Here is a 19,229-nt window from a genome sequence, read left to right as displayed (position 1 = left end):
TTTTTAATATAACGAATATTTTTACTAATCACAATCTCTTTATCGTTACAGGACAGCCGAAGTCTACTTTTCTCTGGTTCTAGATTATTTTCTATTCACATTATAAATTAGAAATTCGGATGCAAACATAAGTTGGAACCACATCTAAGCACAAAACAAAGAAACATAAATAAAAGATAAATTAAAAAGTAAATATCGGTAGATACTGGGAAAAGAGGGCAGTACAAAACCGTGAGCTGGTCAAATGGAGCCGCAATATTTGCTACATTACATAAAAATTAAAAGTAAAGACTTTACAAATTACACCTTATGTTCTCATATTATCCATTTTTCTGTTGCCAAAGTCACACCTGTATCTTTGTGCACAATGCAGACGTCATACTTCTACTACGCATGCTATCAGCTGATATCTGGATTCGCTTGGGTTGTTTGGAATTAGGACCAAAGCGAAGAAGATAATGAAGCTAGTGGGTTATGATTGTAAATTGTGTAATCTTCTCACGATTTCCCTCTTTTCGGAGAAGATAAGATGGAGTTGCCTTAATTAGTCTCACCAGGAGTTGAATACTCGATGGGATTCCATATGGATTTCTGGAAGAATGACTTAGTCGGACGAGAAGCTAGTGGGTTATGATTGAACTAAGAACATTGCAGATTGAGCTTCGCTAAATCTGCAATGTTCTTAGTGCGATTTATTTCAAAAGTAAAACAAATAATAACTTCTGAAATATACTTAATATTATGTTCCAGGTTATATATAGTTACCAATATGCGTCCTGTTTGGAAGATTGGAGAAATTTGAGGATCCATTTAATATCGTTACAAGAGATGACATTTCATATTAGACATGTTAATTTTAAATAAATATCCATCGTACTTGTATTCAACCTAAATAATGCAGATACATACAATTTATACATGGGTATGTACATGTATGTCGTATATGCGTAACCTCTGTAACTCCGTCAGTATAGACAAAGACCTAGGTTCGATTCCCCTCCATGACCTGAGTAACTTTATCTGGTCTCTTTCGACTAAAAGTGAGTTAGCCGCTCTCATACGGAGGTAGAATTTTTTTTCATCCGGAAACTTGGGTTTTTCGTATCCCAGAACAGGCGAACGAGCTCCATTAACACACATGGATTACAGTCATGAATACATCCCAGTCATATGCCGGTCCCGAGCCCTGATAAAATTGGGGTGGGATTTTGGAAGGCAATGGTGAACTACCTTGTAAAAATCCCACCAAGAACATGTTGTGGGCCAAAGCGTACAAAAGTCGCGTAGGGTTGGAAATGACTGAAATGGAGAAAGCACCATCACCATGTATACATATGCATTTATAAAATGCAAAGATTTGTTTGATTAATAAAGGTTGATTGACCAAAGAAAGAATAGTTTATTGTCATACCTCTAAAAATATTTCTTGGTTATAATTATTAAAAAAAAAAACCTAGAATCTTACCGACATAATGTCTTGCATATTTTGCTCGATTTTAAAGGCGTATTTCTTCTTAAAATGAAGGCAGCCCTACCACCGCACTTAGTATTTTAAGTACCTGAATTCATAAAATTATGGAAAAGCTGCTTTTCAATAAATTTCTTTCAAGAGAGCTCACGTTACTTTTGGAGACTTAAGTTGTACTATTGGAAAAGTTGTATTATTTGCCTTAATTTATATATTGGTTTTTGCTGCCGTAGAACGACATCTCAATGTATCATGGAGAGTTACATCTCAGTATCAGACCCGATCGACTCTCATTGTTGCCTAACACCATTACTCTGCCACAGTTTTCACCTCTTGTTAGTTCTCAATACCCCGCGACTTCTTCAGACTACGGCGAAGCAAGTTCTCCTTATATACCATCTTTGTCCTTCACCTCCTCTATAGAGATCCTATCCCGATCCTGGTTTTGGTTTCGTTCAGTACAGACGTGTTTCTCAGCGCTCTAGTTATTACAGCAGTGATTAAAGTTTTTGAGATTTCATACTGATGATTAGAGATCGAGACTCGAGATTGATCTCTCGATAAGGCGTTGGTGCTCGATCAGCAGAGCAGGTAAGACTTTTTTAGTTTCTGTTTCGTTTTCGTAAGCCTAGCCATGCACAAATCTTTCGACGATCTCGATTTTTAGGAACTTTTGACGCTATTCAGGGATTTAGGCAACTTACTACATAAAAAATGGCCAGATAAAATCGGAGCACACCAGATCCTTGAAGTGGAGACAGGGGATCCCCATCCCTCTGAACTTCCTCACCCTTCACATGACAACGCCAGCGAGCCAGAAATAACAACTGAAGACATCTCTCTTTCAAACTCCAGTGGCTTTCAGGTCAGACGGAAGCAGAGTAAGAAAAAATCCCCTGCAGCAGATCCTGAAATAATACCTCAGACGTTGGAAACTACAGCTGCAATGGACACATCAGCACTAGCTGATGAAAGAACAGAGACAGATACGTTGACACAGCTCAAAGAGAGGATTCCACCAGTAATCTTGAGAGCTAAAGAAAACTGGTCGTCACTTGCAGAGACGATGAAGAACAATAACATCAAGTTCTCATCAACTAAAAACACCGACGAAGGAGTCCGCATACAGCCCGAAGGAGCAACGGACTACCACCAGCTCACCAGACTTATGGATGAACAGAACATCCCATATCACACATACCAACTGAAAAGTGAAAAAACCTTAAGGTAGTCATCAGAGATCTGGCAGAAACCATAATAGCTACTGACCTCGTTCACAAGGTCTTGAACCAATTAAGATCTCGCGCATGCACCGCGCAGACAAGCGTCCCATGCCTCTGGTCTTAGTGGAGATCAGTAAAGACTACAGAGCAATTTACGACCTTACTATAGTCTGCAACTTAGTCATCAAGACCGAACCACTCAGAAGAAAGGCATCCGCCGGTCAATGCCACCGCTGCCAAAAATTTGGGCATGCACAAAAGTTATGTAAAGCAGATTACAAGTGCGTAAAGTGTGGTGACAGCCATCCCTCGCACACCTGCACAAAATCACGATCAGCACCTGCTAAATGTGCGAATTGTGGCGGCCCCCATCCAGCCAATTATAAAGGCTGCTCAATTTACCCTTCTAACCTACGGAAGACAAGAGCGGCGTTGGCTCCGCCCACTCAGATTCAAGCCACGAAACCTTCGCCGGAAGTCACAGTGCGGGGTGTTCCCGCCGATAAAACATACACTTCTGCGGTCTCTCCGCGGATTTTACCCGTAGCCTCGACAGCTTACAGCGAAAACTCTGCACTGATTCTTGCTGCCTCACGAGGGGAGATGCTAACAGCCTTTGGCAAAATGAACCCCAGCCAAGCCGACACCAACAAATTCCTCAGGAATACCAAAGTCATCTTCTCCATGATCAACAAATGACATGCTCTCCTGCATCTCGATGCTGATATCCCAGATATTTCCACATTGCTTCGTAACACTACCGCTACTTTTTCACCTAAGCAGCTTTTCATTCCAAGCAACTAATTCAGGAGTTTTCTAAGCTCCTGAAAGCTGCACTGCCTTTCGGCTCAGGCGCTTCCACATTGCCCTAAACAGGGTGAGCCAAGTGCTCGCTAACCTATAATATAAGTCTATTTCATAGCGATGTATAGGGATCAGAATCCATGAGATTGATATCCATCAAGCCACAGGAGTTATCAGTTATCACCTGCTCTATATATGCGATCAGTCAATAGACGCAGTTAATAAGGAGCAGAATTAAAATACAATTTTTTTAGAAGCACGTTTAAGCAAATCTTAATTAATATTGTTATAATTAGCAAATTTTCAAGTAACTATTATAATTTTATGATTAAAGATTATTATTATTAAAATATTAGGATAAAAAAATTAAGACACTCATGAACTGAAAACGAAAAACGGAGAAATAACAAACAAGTAATTATATAATAATATAAAGAAAATATTTAATTTGGAAAACAAGTGGGTTAGCTCAAGAGGATATCGAATACAGTTTAGGAATGGACCGTGAGATGCGGTGATTATTACCCTTGGAGGGTAATGGATGGCAGTGCTGTAGCTAATGAAGTTCTAACTGAGGCTCGGCTATTGCTGTTACCCTCCTGCCATGATCAGAGCCTTAATAGCTCAATTACACGTTATCCCTACACTGTCCTCTACAGATAACGGGGAAGATGAAAAGCATTATTGCTTCGTCCCTTTAAGCCGGTATTTATAGGGATTATAAGGTTAGCTCAGGAATGAAAATCACCCATCAGATACAGAAGATAAAAAAGTGGATGAAATGGTGAAGAGATGCGATCTCAATGCTTCAAATCCACATAAGCTTTTATTGGTTATTTGGTTACATCTTTGGATATTATTATTCGATACTATATGTGGTGCATATGGTGACGAAATTGTATGAATAAAATGTAAAAAAAAACTTCGGTAGTTCGTTTTCTTTTTAGTGTTCTATATCAGTTCATGTATTTTAATTTGTGTGGCATGTTGGTAAAGAGTATTGGCATGAGATGCCCTCATATCTACAGTGTGTGAGTTGTTGAACCGCCTGATTGTGTAGTGTTGATGAGTTGTGTTTGTAATATGAATGTTTGTTGTTCCGACATGTGTTATACCGTAATTAAGTGCTGAATTACAAATATGTATGTATGTATATATATATATATATATATATATATTGTTGTAATTAGGATTGACTCGGAATGCATACATTTATAAGAATAAAATTTAACTGACTAGAAACCGAGAAAGTATAACAAAAACCTTTAATAAATCACGACTAGTTTCATCGTTATTCCGACTTCTTCAGGTGAGAAAGAAATAACATAAGACTTATAAAAATAACAAGGCAAAAACATGGATTTTACAGCTTAATAAAAAGAAGCAGAATAGTAACAGCTGTTGGCATGAGTGGAATGTATGTGACAGTTAATTTTAGAGTGCCAGTACTGGATAACTGCGTTATGGGAATCAGGCAAATTGTAGATTAGATTGTTGTTCAAGTGTGAAGAGTCCAGAACTATTTCTTTTGATTCTATAATTCGTGTTTCAAATTCATCCTTACATATATATAAATTGTTTCTGCGGTCCCAATCAACTTGATGTGGCGGTTCTTCGAGGTTAGAGTTTGCGGAGAAGAGCACATGACTGGAAAGGGCGCTCGCTCGTGTTTTACTGTAGGCGATGTCACGTCTATGTTCCTCAAGACGAAGTGAAACAGATTTATCTGTCTCTGGTCAAAATAAGGACGAACACAGTCGCACATAACTTTAAAAAATGTACCTTCATGTGTAGGTACATTTTACGAATATACTACCTACAGATGAAGTTCTGACTCTTCTTAAGGACAAGGTTTCTAAATATATATATATATATATATATATATATATATATATATATATATATATATATATATATATATATATATATATATATATATATATATATATATATATATATATATATATATATATATATATATATATATATATATATATATATATGAATATATGGCTACTTTTGCTATGAGGATAAAATAAACAAACTATCGGGTTAGCTATGGACAGCCCTCTATCCCTAGTCTTAGTTAACATTTTTTTAGAAGATTTTGAAGAGAGAGCTATTTCTATAGCTACTTTAAAACCTAAACTGTGGTTACGCTACGTTGATGACGTCTTCCTTATCTGGGAACATGGTTTAGAGGAACTTCAAAACTTCCTAAACCATTTAAATAATCAACATCAGAACATTAAATTCACTTCAGAACTACAGATCAACGGCGTTCTCCCCTTCTTGGATCTAAAGATCAGTAGATTACCTGACTGTCTTAAATTTTCAATTTTTCGAAAAACCACCCACACTGATAGATATTTGCATGGCTATTCTCATCACTTCCCTCCTCAAAAACTGGGCATCAACTCCACCCTTGCCCATCGCGCTATATGTCTCACTTCCACCGAAGAGGACATTCAAACAGAGTTTAACTTCCTGAAAAGCACCTTCTTAAATAATGGATATTCATCTCGTAACATCAATAAACATTTGAGACCACGCCAACAACCTCGACAAGAAGAGAATCCAACCCTATTACTCATATACAGTTACCATTTATCAGCTCTCTTACCCCAAAACTATCTTGGATTATGAAGAAAGTCAACATAAAGACCGACTGTACTACTCTGCCAAAACTTCGTTCTTTGCTGAGTCGACCAAAACCAAAACACCACCAACTGCATTTTCCTGGTGTTTATAAAGTTATGTGCGACTGTGTTCGTCCTTAGTTTGGCCAGAGACAGATAAATCTGTTTCACTTCGTCTTGAGGAACATAGATGTGACATCTCCTACAGTAAAACACGAGCGAGCGCCCTTTCCAGTCATGTGCTCTTCTTCGCAAACTCTAACCTCGAAGAACGGCCACATCGATAGTTCTCGATAGTTGCCATTATGTCTTTTGGTTCCTAGAATGTCATACGAACTTTCCATTATTAGGATTTTTTTTGCCAAATTTTGTAAAAAAAAAAAACCCGATCCCATTATGACTAAATTTGACGTAAACGGATACATTTTGCAATACATTATAAACACCAGTTGCAATGTAATTCCACACTTGCGTGAGTGTATTTATTTATCTACCAAATTCCGAAGAATTTCACAAATCCTACAAGCGAACATTTTACTGTAGAAATTAAAATTGAGTTCATCTGACGTACATATCTCAATTCCAACCACAGAATTCAGATACAAATCTCTCTAGTTAACCAATCTCTCTAGTTTCTAGAGTCTCGAAATAATTTGAGTACAGCCAAAGGAACAAAAACCATCTAACAGGTGCTGATTGAGTCCAGAGTGCTTTGTTACGAAACTGATCAATGAGCCAAATAGCCATTCCTGAATACATTTTTGGGAGATTTCAAAGGTCGTAATAATTATAATAATAATCAAAGCGATATAATTGATTCCTTATGTTTGCAATTATACTTTAGAATCTGCTCAGTTTATTCTATATAGGCTAATCCGACTGAAGACTTTTTTTGCCTTTTCAGTAATATATCGTTACAGATATAAGTTCAGTAGAACATCAGAAAACATTGCATGTCTTAAATTACCCTTTTTTTGTTCAAATGTGATATGCGTTGTTTATGTTAAGAGATATATCGCTGGTTTTCATGAAATCGTACACAAACCACAAGAATTTATAATGTTAAATGTAAAAAAAAATAATTATAAATAAACTGGATTACATCAATAATATTTTTTTCACCTACATTGAAATGTACTTTGCGAAATGTATGGAAAAGCAAGTACTGTGCAACAATCCAGGATTGCTAATTTCAGAGAAATGCCGATTACTGCCATTTTACGAAACTCTGTCCGCCATTAACGGAAATAAATGTCTCAACGACAGATAACTGGGACAAAAAAAATTCTCCATGTTAATTGTTTATAATTGTTTCAGAATTAGTGTCTATTGTACATCGTTTGGTCAACCTTTCTTGCTCATTTGAAATTTGTGCGCGCGCGCGCGCGCGTGTGTGTGTGTGTGTGTGTGTAAGAAAGAGAGGTAGGTGATTAGAAAATATACTCAATCACATGATTTTTTATCACCTCTTTTCCCAGCACTTCAGCTGTAGTTGCAGTGTGTGAGTCGATTAATAAGTGCAGGACACGTAGATAACATTTAGGTGCAAGTTTACTTCTTCAGGTAAGCAGCATTTTTATGAAAAAATTCTGGATCATATTAAATCATTTTGGATATTTTTAAAGTCTCATTACATAATTTAAAGGCAACACTAAAATTTCATTTGAGATGATGTTATTTAAAATTGTTTATAATAATGATTTGAATCAATAGTTCGCGACAATATGTGCCGGTAGTCGCTTTCACACGTTAACATTTCCTTTTTAGTGAAAATTAGATTAGTAGGGTTTCATCATTGTTTGAAAGTTATGTTGTAATTAGAATGGATAAAATGTCTTTTCTTTAATAATATAACTGAAATATAATTAAAAATATGAAAAATATGTTGGTAAAGTGAATTGAAAATTTTTAAATTCTGTGTCAAGCAGCAAGCTTAGAAAAATATTTATACACCATTTTACTTTTAATATATAAAAATTAAAAATATGAGCTACAGTTATTAATGCTCTTGCAAATTCTTGCTATCCCTTTTGTTGGTTTATCTTGGAGTTTTTTTTAATTCTGCATCTCAGAAAAATTGACTACAAAACTATTTCTAACAGCAAAACTAGTACTGGATTAGGGCAACGCCATGCCCTTGTCCCGACCTTGAAAATCATCAGTGGTGATGAACACAGCTATCGGTTAAAGGTGGAGCCTGGTTGTTCACATTTTTTGAAATGTTAGGAGATTTATTTATTTAGAAAAAATATAAATAAAGGAATTGTTAAAATAATCAACAGTGGCATTTTCTTTTCTTTTCCTCACTACCTGTACCAAACTTTAATTTCTTGTCTTCTCAAATTATATCCACATGCCTATAATAATTCATTCAGTCTTTCTACTACCAATAAAATATTCCAGAATGTGTTTCGCAAGTACTTGAACCGGCAGAACCGGTTCAAGTACTTGCGCTTTAAAAGTATAAAGCTTTAAAGTATACAAGAAAACAATGGAAGGAGTTGGTTAGCAATGCTGTCTCATAAAAACCACTGTAAAATATTTTAGAAGCTAAGAGTGCACTTTGGCAATCAGTCTTATTCACGCTAACCTAAAGTAAACTTTGTGCACCGTTGCTAAGCGGTCACTTCGCAATTATCATTTTCTTTCTAACTGATCAGTTGAATTTATCTCCCAAATTATTTCGTAACATATCATCGATTTCGCGAATGTAAAACAATGAATTGTTGTGTCAGTAGTCTGGCATTTGTTCGTTCTGTTCTGTTTGTGTTTATAAACTAGGAATTTAGTTTTGCAAGTGCGAACACACACACACACACACACACACACACACACACACACACACACACACACACACACACACACACACACACACACACACACACACACACACACACACACACACACACACACACACACACACACACACACACACACACACACACACACACACACACACACACACACACACACACACACAAAAAGAAAAAATGCACAGTGCCTCATCAGTAATTCAGTAGGCTAGTTCATTGTAATGAAGAATAAAATGTAGTATAATTGAATATAAAAAAATAACATAAAATAATAATTATTAATATTGACGAACACACTTAAGGAGTACTGTCTCCAAAAGGGGGATAATGCCACCACGAATAATGACTCCGCGACACTCATTCGATAATCTTTCTATAAGAAATATACTTTTGTGCAGGAATTCCGGGATATTAACAATTATAAATCGTTCGTGTTTTATAAAATATAAGAAATTACGAAAATATGGAATCTGGTAAACATCTAGAAAAAACCGAAGAAAGCTTTGTCTTCTGCTGACAAATGAAACAAAGAAATTTTGTGAACAGGTCGAAAATCTACTTGAATATTAAGAAGTATCTTAGATATATATTCAAGATATTTCACATAAGGAATGGAAAGGAGTTCAACTTCTTTCTGAGAGGAAAATCAGAACAAAGACCGCTAACTATGATGGCTCTCTTGATAAAATACCCAATCTCATTGTACAAAATGTTATCAACAAATGCCCTTTGTTTGCTTTTAAAAATTTTATCCTGACAAGTAAAATGACAGAATGAATGAAAGATCAAACAGATGGGTGATGTTGATGGGATGCCTATTCGAATAAAGCTATAGTTTCTTCTAAAGGTATGTTAGTAAACTGGGAATTTCCATCAAGTTACACGTTGAGATCGTGACGAAGTTTAATGATCTTGTTTTTGAACTCCATGGTGATCTTCACATGAGAAGACACCTACAAATAGCGTTGATTGAACTAGTACCTGGTACCACCGGGTACTAGTTCAATCAACGACAGGTCTTGAATAAATTACTGACTTATGAATCATAGAAAGACCTAAGTAGATGTTTCTGGAATCCTCACTGTTTTTTTTGTTTTTTTTAATTATCATTTTAGGGAAATACCGTTAGGTTTGAAAAATAGGGGGATGTAGTTAGATTAAATTCGGAGAATTAAAGTATGATTCCTCAAATACTTTTTTCTTGTCTTGTATGGCAGTTTCCTTTCCTTTATTTGCCTAATAATGATAATATGTTATTATTCTTTAAAGACTACACGTATCTTGAAAACGATGAAATTTAGAGGCGTGGTTAAAGAAGATGTTGTTCTTCAAATAATTTGAAGAACAATATGTTCATAAGTGATGTTTCATAAGTCTATAAGTGATATTTTCTTTGGAAAAAGTAAAAGTCATGAATTTCGGACATTACAATTAACTGCTCTTGTGTGAGAGATCGGCAATTAACATGGAGTCTGGAAGCGGTTCATTAATTGTTCAAAACCCATTTTTAATTAATGTTTAATAAAGGATATGCAGACGATTTTTTCAGACGACTCTGATTAAATTCCGTCTGCAAAAGATGCATATCAGAACAACACACTTGCAACACGCTAATCTAATCCCTGTGACATTGTTGACATACTGTTGACATATCATATCTCAAGTGATATACTCACTTAAACAGAATGGAAAACGAAAGAGTAGAAAAAGAGGTGCGCCCACCAAGATTTAGGTGGATGTTGTGTGATCTGACAGTACTCGAAACCTGAAAATTACAGAATAATTTGCAAGAAAACAAAGAAAGCAAATTATAGCGTAATTTTCCATGTGGTAGTCTCATAGTGCCCTTACACATCCATAGGGTTGCCCGTCAGGAATTTGATGATGATGAGAATAAAAAGCATTTGTCACGTCACCTCTTTATCAGTATCCTTATGACTTATTCATTTTATGAAGACGTTTTGTGTTCATTCTTAAATTAGCCACTAAATAACTGCCATATGGATGTACAGGGTGTTCGGGATAAATTTGACATATTTATAATTAATTATATTTTTCCGTAAGTTACATGTATTAACACACACTTCTCTTCATTTAAAAGTTTGGACCCTTCTTCATTCATATACAAGATGTCAGAAAGGATGGATAGCTGGAACCCACCTGAATCATGGAAGAGAATAACTTGTATCATGATGATTCGTGCCCGCCATCAAAATAAGGATATTACGACTGCTGCCCAATGCTCCCTGAATACAGTAAAAACAATCAGGCATGAACTAGAGACTTGCAATGGTGACTACGAGGATGTAGCAAGAAGAAAGATCCCTAGCAGACGATCTGATTGCGTTCGTACAGCAGAATTCCTCGCAAATCTGCAGGAACAGGTGTTGAAGAACCCTGGCATTGGAATTCGGGCTTTGTTCGTGGAGTTGATAACTGTAGTCAAGCCCTGGATAACAAGGGTAGCCAATGGTAGGCCGTATGTATGGCAGCAGGATTCGACCCCTTGCCACACCTCTGGGAAAAGTCAAAAATGGTTGCCTGAAAATTTCTACGACTTCACCAGTCCAAATGTTTGGCCTCCAAACTCCCCAGACCCTAACCCCATGGATTATTTTGTATGGGGCGCAGTTGAAAAAGACACCAATCGCACTTCCAGTAATACAAAAGCCCAGTTAATGGATAAAATTAAAACAGTTTTTGCGGCCCTTCCCAGGGAGACTGTAGCATCAGCTTGTTCGAGGTTCCGAAGCAGAATTGAAGCTGTGATCGATGCTAATGGTGGTTAATTTAACCACGTGGTTAAAATAACCACAATGGTGGTTATTTTGAGTAAATCTTGTTGATAGTATTGTAATTAACGCTGCCTGTAATGTTTTTTTGTCAATTCATTAAATTTAATAGATACAAAGAAGATTTTCTTTTTCCTTACGAAACTGTCAAATTTATCCCGAACACCCTGTATATAACAATTGTCATTTAATTTCAGTTGTCATTCTAGTTGACCACATCTGTTCTTATTTTGTTTTCCTAGATTCTGTTTAAAGACCACAGGGCTCAAGATGTTCAATCAAATAAGCAAATATCCAAATATTTTCAGGTCCCTTCTTTTGGTTATTTTCTTCAGTGAAGAGACTCTTGGTAAGTATGCGTCGTGATGAATTTGTTTTAATATAGAAGTTAAAAGGAGTAATATTCATTCATAAATATTTCAAAAAAAAAAAAAAAGAAAAGTAATTCACGACTAGTCTACTTGTATATAAAGGCTGTTGACTTCACATCATTTGTCTCAGTATCCAATAATGCAAAGCATACTTCCTTCCGAACATCATTCCGGAAATAAGCATGTCAGGTTCAATTTCAATTGGTGATCGCTAATTAACTGATGGATCTTCAGGTAGTGAAGACGCTGGCTGTTGATAACCTTCTTCATCACTTTCGACAATACTGAGGTGACAGAAATGCGAGAATAATTTTATGGCAGACGTCTATCTCACTGTTTTACAGGCTGGATAGATGACAGATAAACGTGACAGCTCACACTAGTGGCCAAAATTGTGGAAACCTTTTGGAAAAAAGTGTATTTTTGCGGTTTGATGGCTCATAACACCACTTTTTGTTTGGTGTAATACCATAAAATTATTATATCAATGGAAAGATAATTTAATCAAGAATGTAAAGTTTGTTCAATTATCTGTTTTCTATGAAAAGGTATAGCCAAATAACTAGAAAAAAGAAGAACAACTTGCTTAGGTTGATATGAAGTAGCTTTCCTTCATTTGAATGTAGCTGACGAACAAGAGTGTTTAGAGAGCCAATCAGGTGTCATCTTGTTTTGGCAATGAGCCAATAAGGTAAGGTTACAGTAGGATTCAGCTGTTGATGTCATGTATTGGAGCTGAGAGGAGGACATTTGTCAGTGTGTTATGTGATTGCTATCAAGTTGGTTTTTTTTTTTTGTGTGTTCTTTCATTTAGTGAGCTTGTAAAACGTACTAAAATTAACGAAATAGCGCAAAGAGTTGACCGATCACCCAGAAAGCGATGTAAAATAGTACTGTTAAGTGAACAAGGCTACAGTTCTGAAGAAATTAGAAGAAAAATTGGTGGAAACTTAACCAAAGGTGGCATTTCTAAATTTTATTTTTGAAGAGGTATAAGGAGACTCAGTCACTACAAAACCAGACTGGTAAAGGCAGAAACGGTGCACAACAGCAAGTGATGATAGAAGAATTGAGAGTCTGTGCCAACGTGACAGAAGAAACTCATCTGGGTGTATACAAGATAAAATGGCACAATACAATGTGAAGTTGAGTGCAAGGACTGTTCGGCTCAGACTGCAGGAATTTGGTCTAAATGCTAGAATTTCACGAAAAAAGCCATTTTTATCTCTCAAACAAAGGTTGCGAAGATTAACCTGGGCTAAAACCCATGCTAACTGGACAGCAGAACAACGGGACAGTGTTATTTGGAATGATGAGACCAAAATCTCCTTGTTTGCTAGTGATGGAATAAAATACGTAAGGAGAAGAATCGGAGAAGATTTGCATCCTGATTGCATTACACCTACCGTTAATGCATTACACCATTATGATCTGGGGTTGTATGACATCAAAAGGTGTGAGAATAATTTGCGTGATTAATGAGAATATAAATGCCCAAAAATACATAAATGAAATACTTGAGGCCAAACTGAAGCCTTCCGCACGTGATCTTTTCCAAGATAATGAAGAATTTATATTTCAACAGGTTTCAGCTCCATGTCATATTGCTGCTGTGTGCAAAACGTGGTTTCAAGATAATCATATTCCACTGCTGGAATGGCATAGGAAAAGACCTTAACTCAATCGAAACTTTCTGGAACCGACTAAAGAAACTTGTTAGTCAGAAGCTACACAGCAATAAAACCCAATTAATAGAAGCAATAATTCAAACTTGGTTTCACATTATAACAGCTGCAGAAATAAAAAACTTGGTTCATTCCATGGGAAGGCGTTGTAAGGCCGTAATTAACGCTGAAGATTACCCAACTAAGTATTAACTCACATTGTGAGAATTTTTATATATCTCATTTTTTCTATGTTCCACCTTTTCTTCTTTATAACTGTTGTTCTAATAAAAAAGTCCTTTATAAAGGTTATTGCATTCTTGATTAAATTATCTTTCCACTGATATATGATTTTATGGTATTACTCCAAATAAAGTGGTGTTATGAGCCATCAATCCTCAGAAATACACTTTTTTTCAAAAGGTTTCCACAATTTTGGCCACTAGTGTATGTAGGCAATACAGGATCGGTGTTAACTCTTGCGCACACATTTTGAAATCAACTGGAAGAACGCATCAATCGGATCAGGAAACGTCTTGCTATCAAGATTGATCGGAAGTTTTCTGATGACTGTCTGGCGAATGAAAAGATGGAGCATGCTATGCACAGGTTGAGTGTAAGAGATAACTTGCCTTGGTCGTCTAAATAAGTGTTGGAGAAAAAGAACCATAAGAATATGAGGTGAGTTGAGCTGCCTGCTTAACTAACGACTCTTAGTTGAGCAGGCAGCAAGTTTATTACATTTCATTCCTATGAAGTCTAATTTGGAATTGTTGATAATGTTTATGTCTGGGTTTAAGATGAAGGAGAACTTCGACTTTTGATTTAAGATATTTTGAAAAATACTTTGCATTTTTTATCATGGACGACAGAAGCACATTTTGAGAGAGCGAAAGCTTGGATATGGGTGAGGTTTGCAGTGGATTAGGGAATAAAAGACCTCATACCAGTGGAGATTTGTTCTGTTATTACATTAAGGAAGATGTTTGGATCAGAAGAGCGAAACCAGTATTGTAATGTAATCATTGAAAAGAGACGTAAAATTCCTGAAGTGATCCCAGTTGACAATATTATAGTGTCACAAGGTAGCGTTGATATTGGCTGGAAGGGAATAATACCTAGAAAAGAAGACTTGGATAAAGTTATGGCAGAGATCCACAGTGTATTCCACGTCTTAGCAAAAGGTTTTGAGTGCTGGAAGAATGATGAAAATTGTCAGGTATTCAGGATTCTGGTTGATATGTCAACTATTTGAGATATATCATAACTGATATCAAATGATTCATCTTCACTACCGACTTTATTTTTTGAAGTTAGAGAAGAGACACAAATGTTATTGTATTTTAGTTATTTTTACAAATTCCGAAAATCCTTCTCTGGTGACCAAATATTTAACTTTTTTTTTCTAGCCACACAACAGGGCATTGGTGTTAAACTATTCGATGACATTCATCTCCCACCTAAAGACAATCACAAAATCTTACTACGGGAATTGAACCCCCCCCCCCCAGAATATTTGGTTGGAGAGTGGATACGTTAACCACATGGCCAACTAAGATTCTATTACATTCTATTCCTCTTCATTCGAGAAATGTTGCATTGATCAACTCAGTCAAGTTTCAAGATCCGCTAAAACCAATGCCTTAAAACTTGAGAATGATCTATTCATCATTCTCAAGCAAGATGAAGATAATCCAGTGAATGTCAAAACACAATCTTATTTCGCAAAAGAAAGGTGCTAATTTCCAATTACTTTTGATCACGTGCGGTTGACAAGCAAGATGAATCATCTCTTCGTGGGTTGGCTTTCACATTTCGTTTAAACTGGCCCAACAGATCAGATCCATACACTCCGAAAAACGTGGTATCTTTCAGACGATATAAGCACAAAATCTTAGATACTACGGCATTAAAGGAAACATAGGAAGAGAGAGAGAGAGAGAGAGAGAGAGAGAGAGAGAGAGAGAGAGAGAGAGAGAGAGAGACCATCCAACATAACAGCCAATGAATGACCTGACCAGAAGCTGTCAGTCGAGGAACAGAGACCCTAAGATAGCAGCTTGGGTGGTTTCTCTCTCTCTCTCTCTCTCTCTCTCTCTCTCTCTCTCTCTTCCTATGTTTCCTTTAATGCCGTAGTATCTAAGGTTTTGTGCCCATACATACACTTTGCTTCCTATACGTCCGTGAAGTTCTCTCACTGACGTCCAATGAAGTGTAGTGTCTTTAGCTTTCCTGAAGATAGACACTCCATTTCCTTCCACTTCATTTGTAGGAACTTGTCATTTACTCTCAGATGACTTGAAGATATTCTATCAGTAATGCCTCAAACATCGATCTTTTAGACAAGTCAAATGGTGTGACGAAAGTGAATGCTACAGGAATGCAATCCTGTCTTATTTTCCGTACAAAAACAATGCTTCTTTTTGCCTCACATTTTATAACATTTTTTCACTTTCAGTTAGGTTTTCATTTCTTTCATTAGCTTTGCTATCCAACCTATTCCATAATGAATCAATCTGCAGCCTCTTCAGTCTCCAAATTCTTAGTATTAATTTCATTCTAAATAATACATCTGATTAGCGAAGTTGGAAGAACTAATGGGATATTGCGCTGTTCGATTGGAAAATATTTGAGTTCGATTCTCGTCGTAACCAAAGAATCTTCATAGGGGCTTCTTTGATTGAAAGTAAGTTATACCGAAGTATTAGTTTTTCCCTACGGAACCTCGCGTTTTTCATCCTATATATAGGGAAATTGGCCATAAGAACACGCAGTTTACAGACAAAGCATACTACTGGTGGTAGGCGGCACATGACGTTGTGGGTAGTTAGTGGATTAAGTAGAAAAGGACGGTTAATTTTGCTTGTGCCGCTCCCGGATGAGCCCTTGAACTCCGTCGAGGTGTCGAATAACAATAGTAAGAACATTTGTTTTCTGCTCAACTCCGTTATAAATCTCAAATTTTCCCAACCTAAGGATACTGTCCTTACAACTGGGCTGTTGCACAAACTTTCCTCAGAATGCTATTATATCCAATGGAGAATATTTCCTTAATAGATGACTCTTCTCTCACTGACTCTTTCTAACATCTTTCACGTAGGTCTCCGTTTCTGCATTATCTATTTTTTTATAGGTATGGCCTTCTTTACTGAATTTTTTTATAGGTATGGCCTTCTTTACTGAATTTTTTTATAGGTATGGCCTTCTTTACTGAATTTTTCTATAGGTATTTTCATAGTCTTCTCCGCTGAATTCGTCACCACCAGTCCTTTGCTTCTCTCTAATCAACTACTTATAAACATCCATATACGGTTCAGCTCCAAATTTGCAGAAGCAACATCTTCAGAGTCGAATATCAAGTTTCGTTTCTATTGAAGGATTACATACGAACTAAAGGTCATCTCAAATTATCCTTAAGATGCCTTGCATAATGCAGAGTTCAATGTCATTTTGCAGTAAATTTTTAAAAAAGGAGGAAGCAGGCAGTCATTTGAATATGGTTGCTTCTCAGAGAACATTGTATATCAGACTTTAGATTTCTCTCGATTAATTGAGGTGGGAGTAATTTTTTATAATATGGTGTAGAGATGCTTCTCTTGGTTGTTTCCAGTAGAACCTCTTGTTGTGGTTCTTTGAAATATTGAGCGGAAATCGTATGCATATATATATATATATATTCATTTTTCTAAATTAACTGACTTAAACCCGAGAATTATAACACAATGACATTTATTTGAAAAAAACGCAACATGTTTCGTCAAGAATGACTTCATCACGCAATAAGAACATAGAAAGACATTAAAAGACACTGAAATTAACATTGACACACTCTAAAGCTATACAACTATAAAGCCATAATATTCGAATGTAAATTACAGTTATTATGAGCTTGAACTACAGTCCGAGTTAAAGTTCTATTGTTGTACACTTGTGCGTGTGTGGAATCACACGATCTCCAGTATCTAATAATAGAGTTGAAAGAGTCAGCTAAATTATAGCTAAGATTATTATTCAAATGCAAAGGGTCTAAGGTGATTTCCCTTGACTCGACAATGCGGCGCTCTATTTCATCATGACAGATGTGTAGGTTTGAAGTCAATGTCCAGTTTATTTCATGTTGGTGGCCTTCGTTGTTCGTGTTTATTGAAAGCAGGACATGGCCCGACAGAGCAGTTGCTCTGGTTCTCTTATAAGCAATATCTCTCTGATGTTCTTCGAGGCGTAGTAAGATAGATTTCTCTGTCTGCCCATAGTAAGGCTTTCTGCATTCACAAGTGACCTTGTATACACCTGGGAATTGTAGAAGGTTGTGAGGTTGTTTATAGTTGTTGAAGCGTGATATTATTTTTGGCAGAGTCGAGAAGCACGTTTTTATGTTAAACTTCTTTAGAATTCTGCTCAGCTTTTTGGATAGTGTGCTGATATATGGCAAGACGATATGACCTTTGGAGTCGTCCTGTGTCTCTACGTTGTTACGTTGACGGCGGGATAATTGGTTGTTAATACTTTTTAGAGAGTAGCCATTGTTTTTAAAGGTCCATTTAAGATGTTGTAGTTCCTTTTTTAGTTCTTCTTCATCTGACAATACAGATCTTGTACGATTCGCTAGAGTTGATATAATACCCAACTTTTGCGCCTGATGGTGATGGGAGGACGCATGCAAATATCTGTCTGTGTGTGTTGGCTTTCTAAAAATAGAGACTTTAATTGATTCAGGCGTCTTGGTGAGTTTAACATCTGGGAAGCAGATGGAACTATTTTCTTCAATCTCCATAGTCAATTTTATATCTTGATGGCGGTTGTTTAAGTGGTCGAGAAACTTGTGAAGATTCTCAGTACCATGCTCCCATATGAGGAATATATCGTCCACATATCTAAGCCAAAGTTTTGGTTTTAAAGTAAAAGAGGAGATCGCCTTTTCTTCAAAGTCCTCGAAAAAATAATATCTAAAAATAATAATAATATACTGGAGATCGCGTGATTCCACACACGCACAGGTGCACAACAATAGAACATTAACTCGGACTGTAGTTCAAGCTCATAATAACTGTAATTTACAGTCGAATATTATGGCTTTGTAATTGTATAGCTTTGGAGTGTGTCAATGTTAATTTAAGTGTCTTTTATTATCTTTTCTATGTTCTTATCGCCTGAAGAAGTCATTCTTGACGAAGCGTTTTTTTCAAATAAATGTCATTGTGTTATAATTCTCCGGTATAAGTCAGTTAATTTAGAAAAATGAACATATCCCAACCCCGAGTTAATAGTACGTTTCATATATATATATATATATATATGATTTTATATATACGCACTACACTCATCCGATTCATTTTTTTTTCAGCTGATTGCTTCCCATATTGCAGAAATGGAGGAGTATGCATGGGTAGTACCTGCATGTGTCCATCGCATTATTATGGGACCTCATGCCAATTTAGTAAGTATTTGCTTATTC

The 19,229-nt window shown here is 36.3% G+C and overlaps 1 protein-coding gene across 2 annotated transcripts in view; it reads left to right on the top strand.

The window, feature by feature from the left end:
- LOC150103554 (uncharacterized) overlaps window positions 1–19,229 on the top strand; it is a 45,829-nt gene that overhangs the window by 25,558 nt on the left and 1,042 nt on the right. For both annotated transcript variants that reach the window (XM_090398092.1, XM_090398093.1), the window contains exons 2-4: window positions 7,613–7,697; window positions 11,982–12,088; window positions 19,119–19,211. In XM_090398092.1, the coding sequence (XP_090254218.1) occupies window positions 12,010–12,088; window positions 19,119–19,211 (172 nt within the window). In that variant the 5' untranslated portion in view covers window positions 7,613–7,697; window positions 11,982–12,009. The remainder of the gene's footprint in view (window positions 1–7,612; window positions 7,698–11,981; window positions 12,089–19,118; window positions 19,212–19,229) is intronic.

The sequence above is a fragment of the Typopeltis vanoorti genome, chromosome 9, assembly GCF_054136105.1.
Source record: "Typopeltis vanoorti isolate ZY-2024b chromosome 9, IOZ_Tvanoo_1.0, whole genome shotgun sequence".
In the NCBI taxonomy this organism is placed as follows: Eukaryota; Metazoa; Arthropoda; class Arachnida; order Uropygi; family Thelyphonidae; genus Typopeltis; species Typopeltis vanoorti.
The sequence above is the reverse complement of the archived record's forward strand: the minus strand, read 5'-3'. Positions and strand labels throughout refer to the sequence as shown.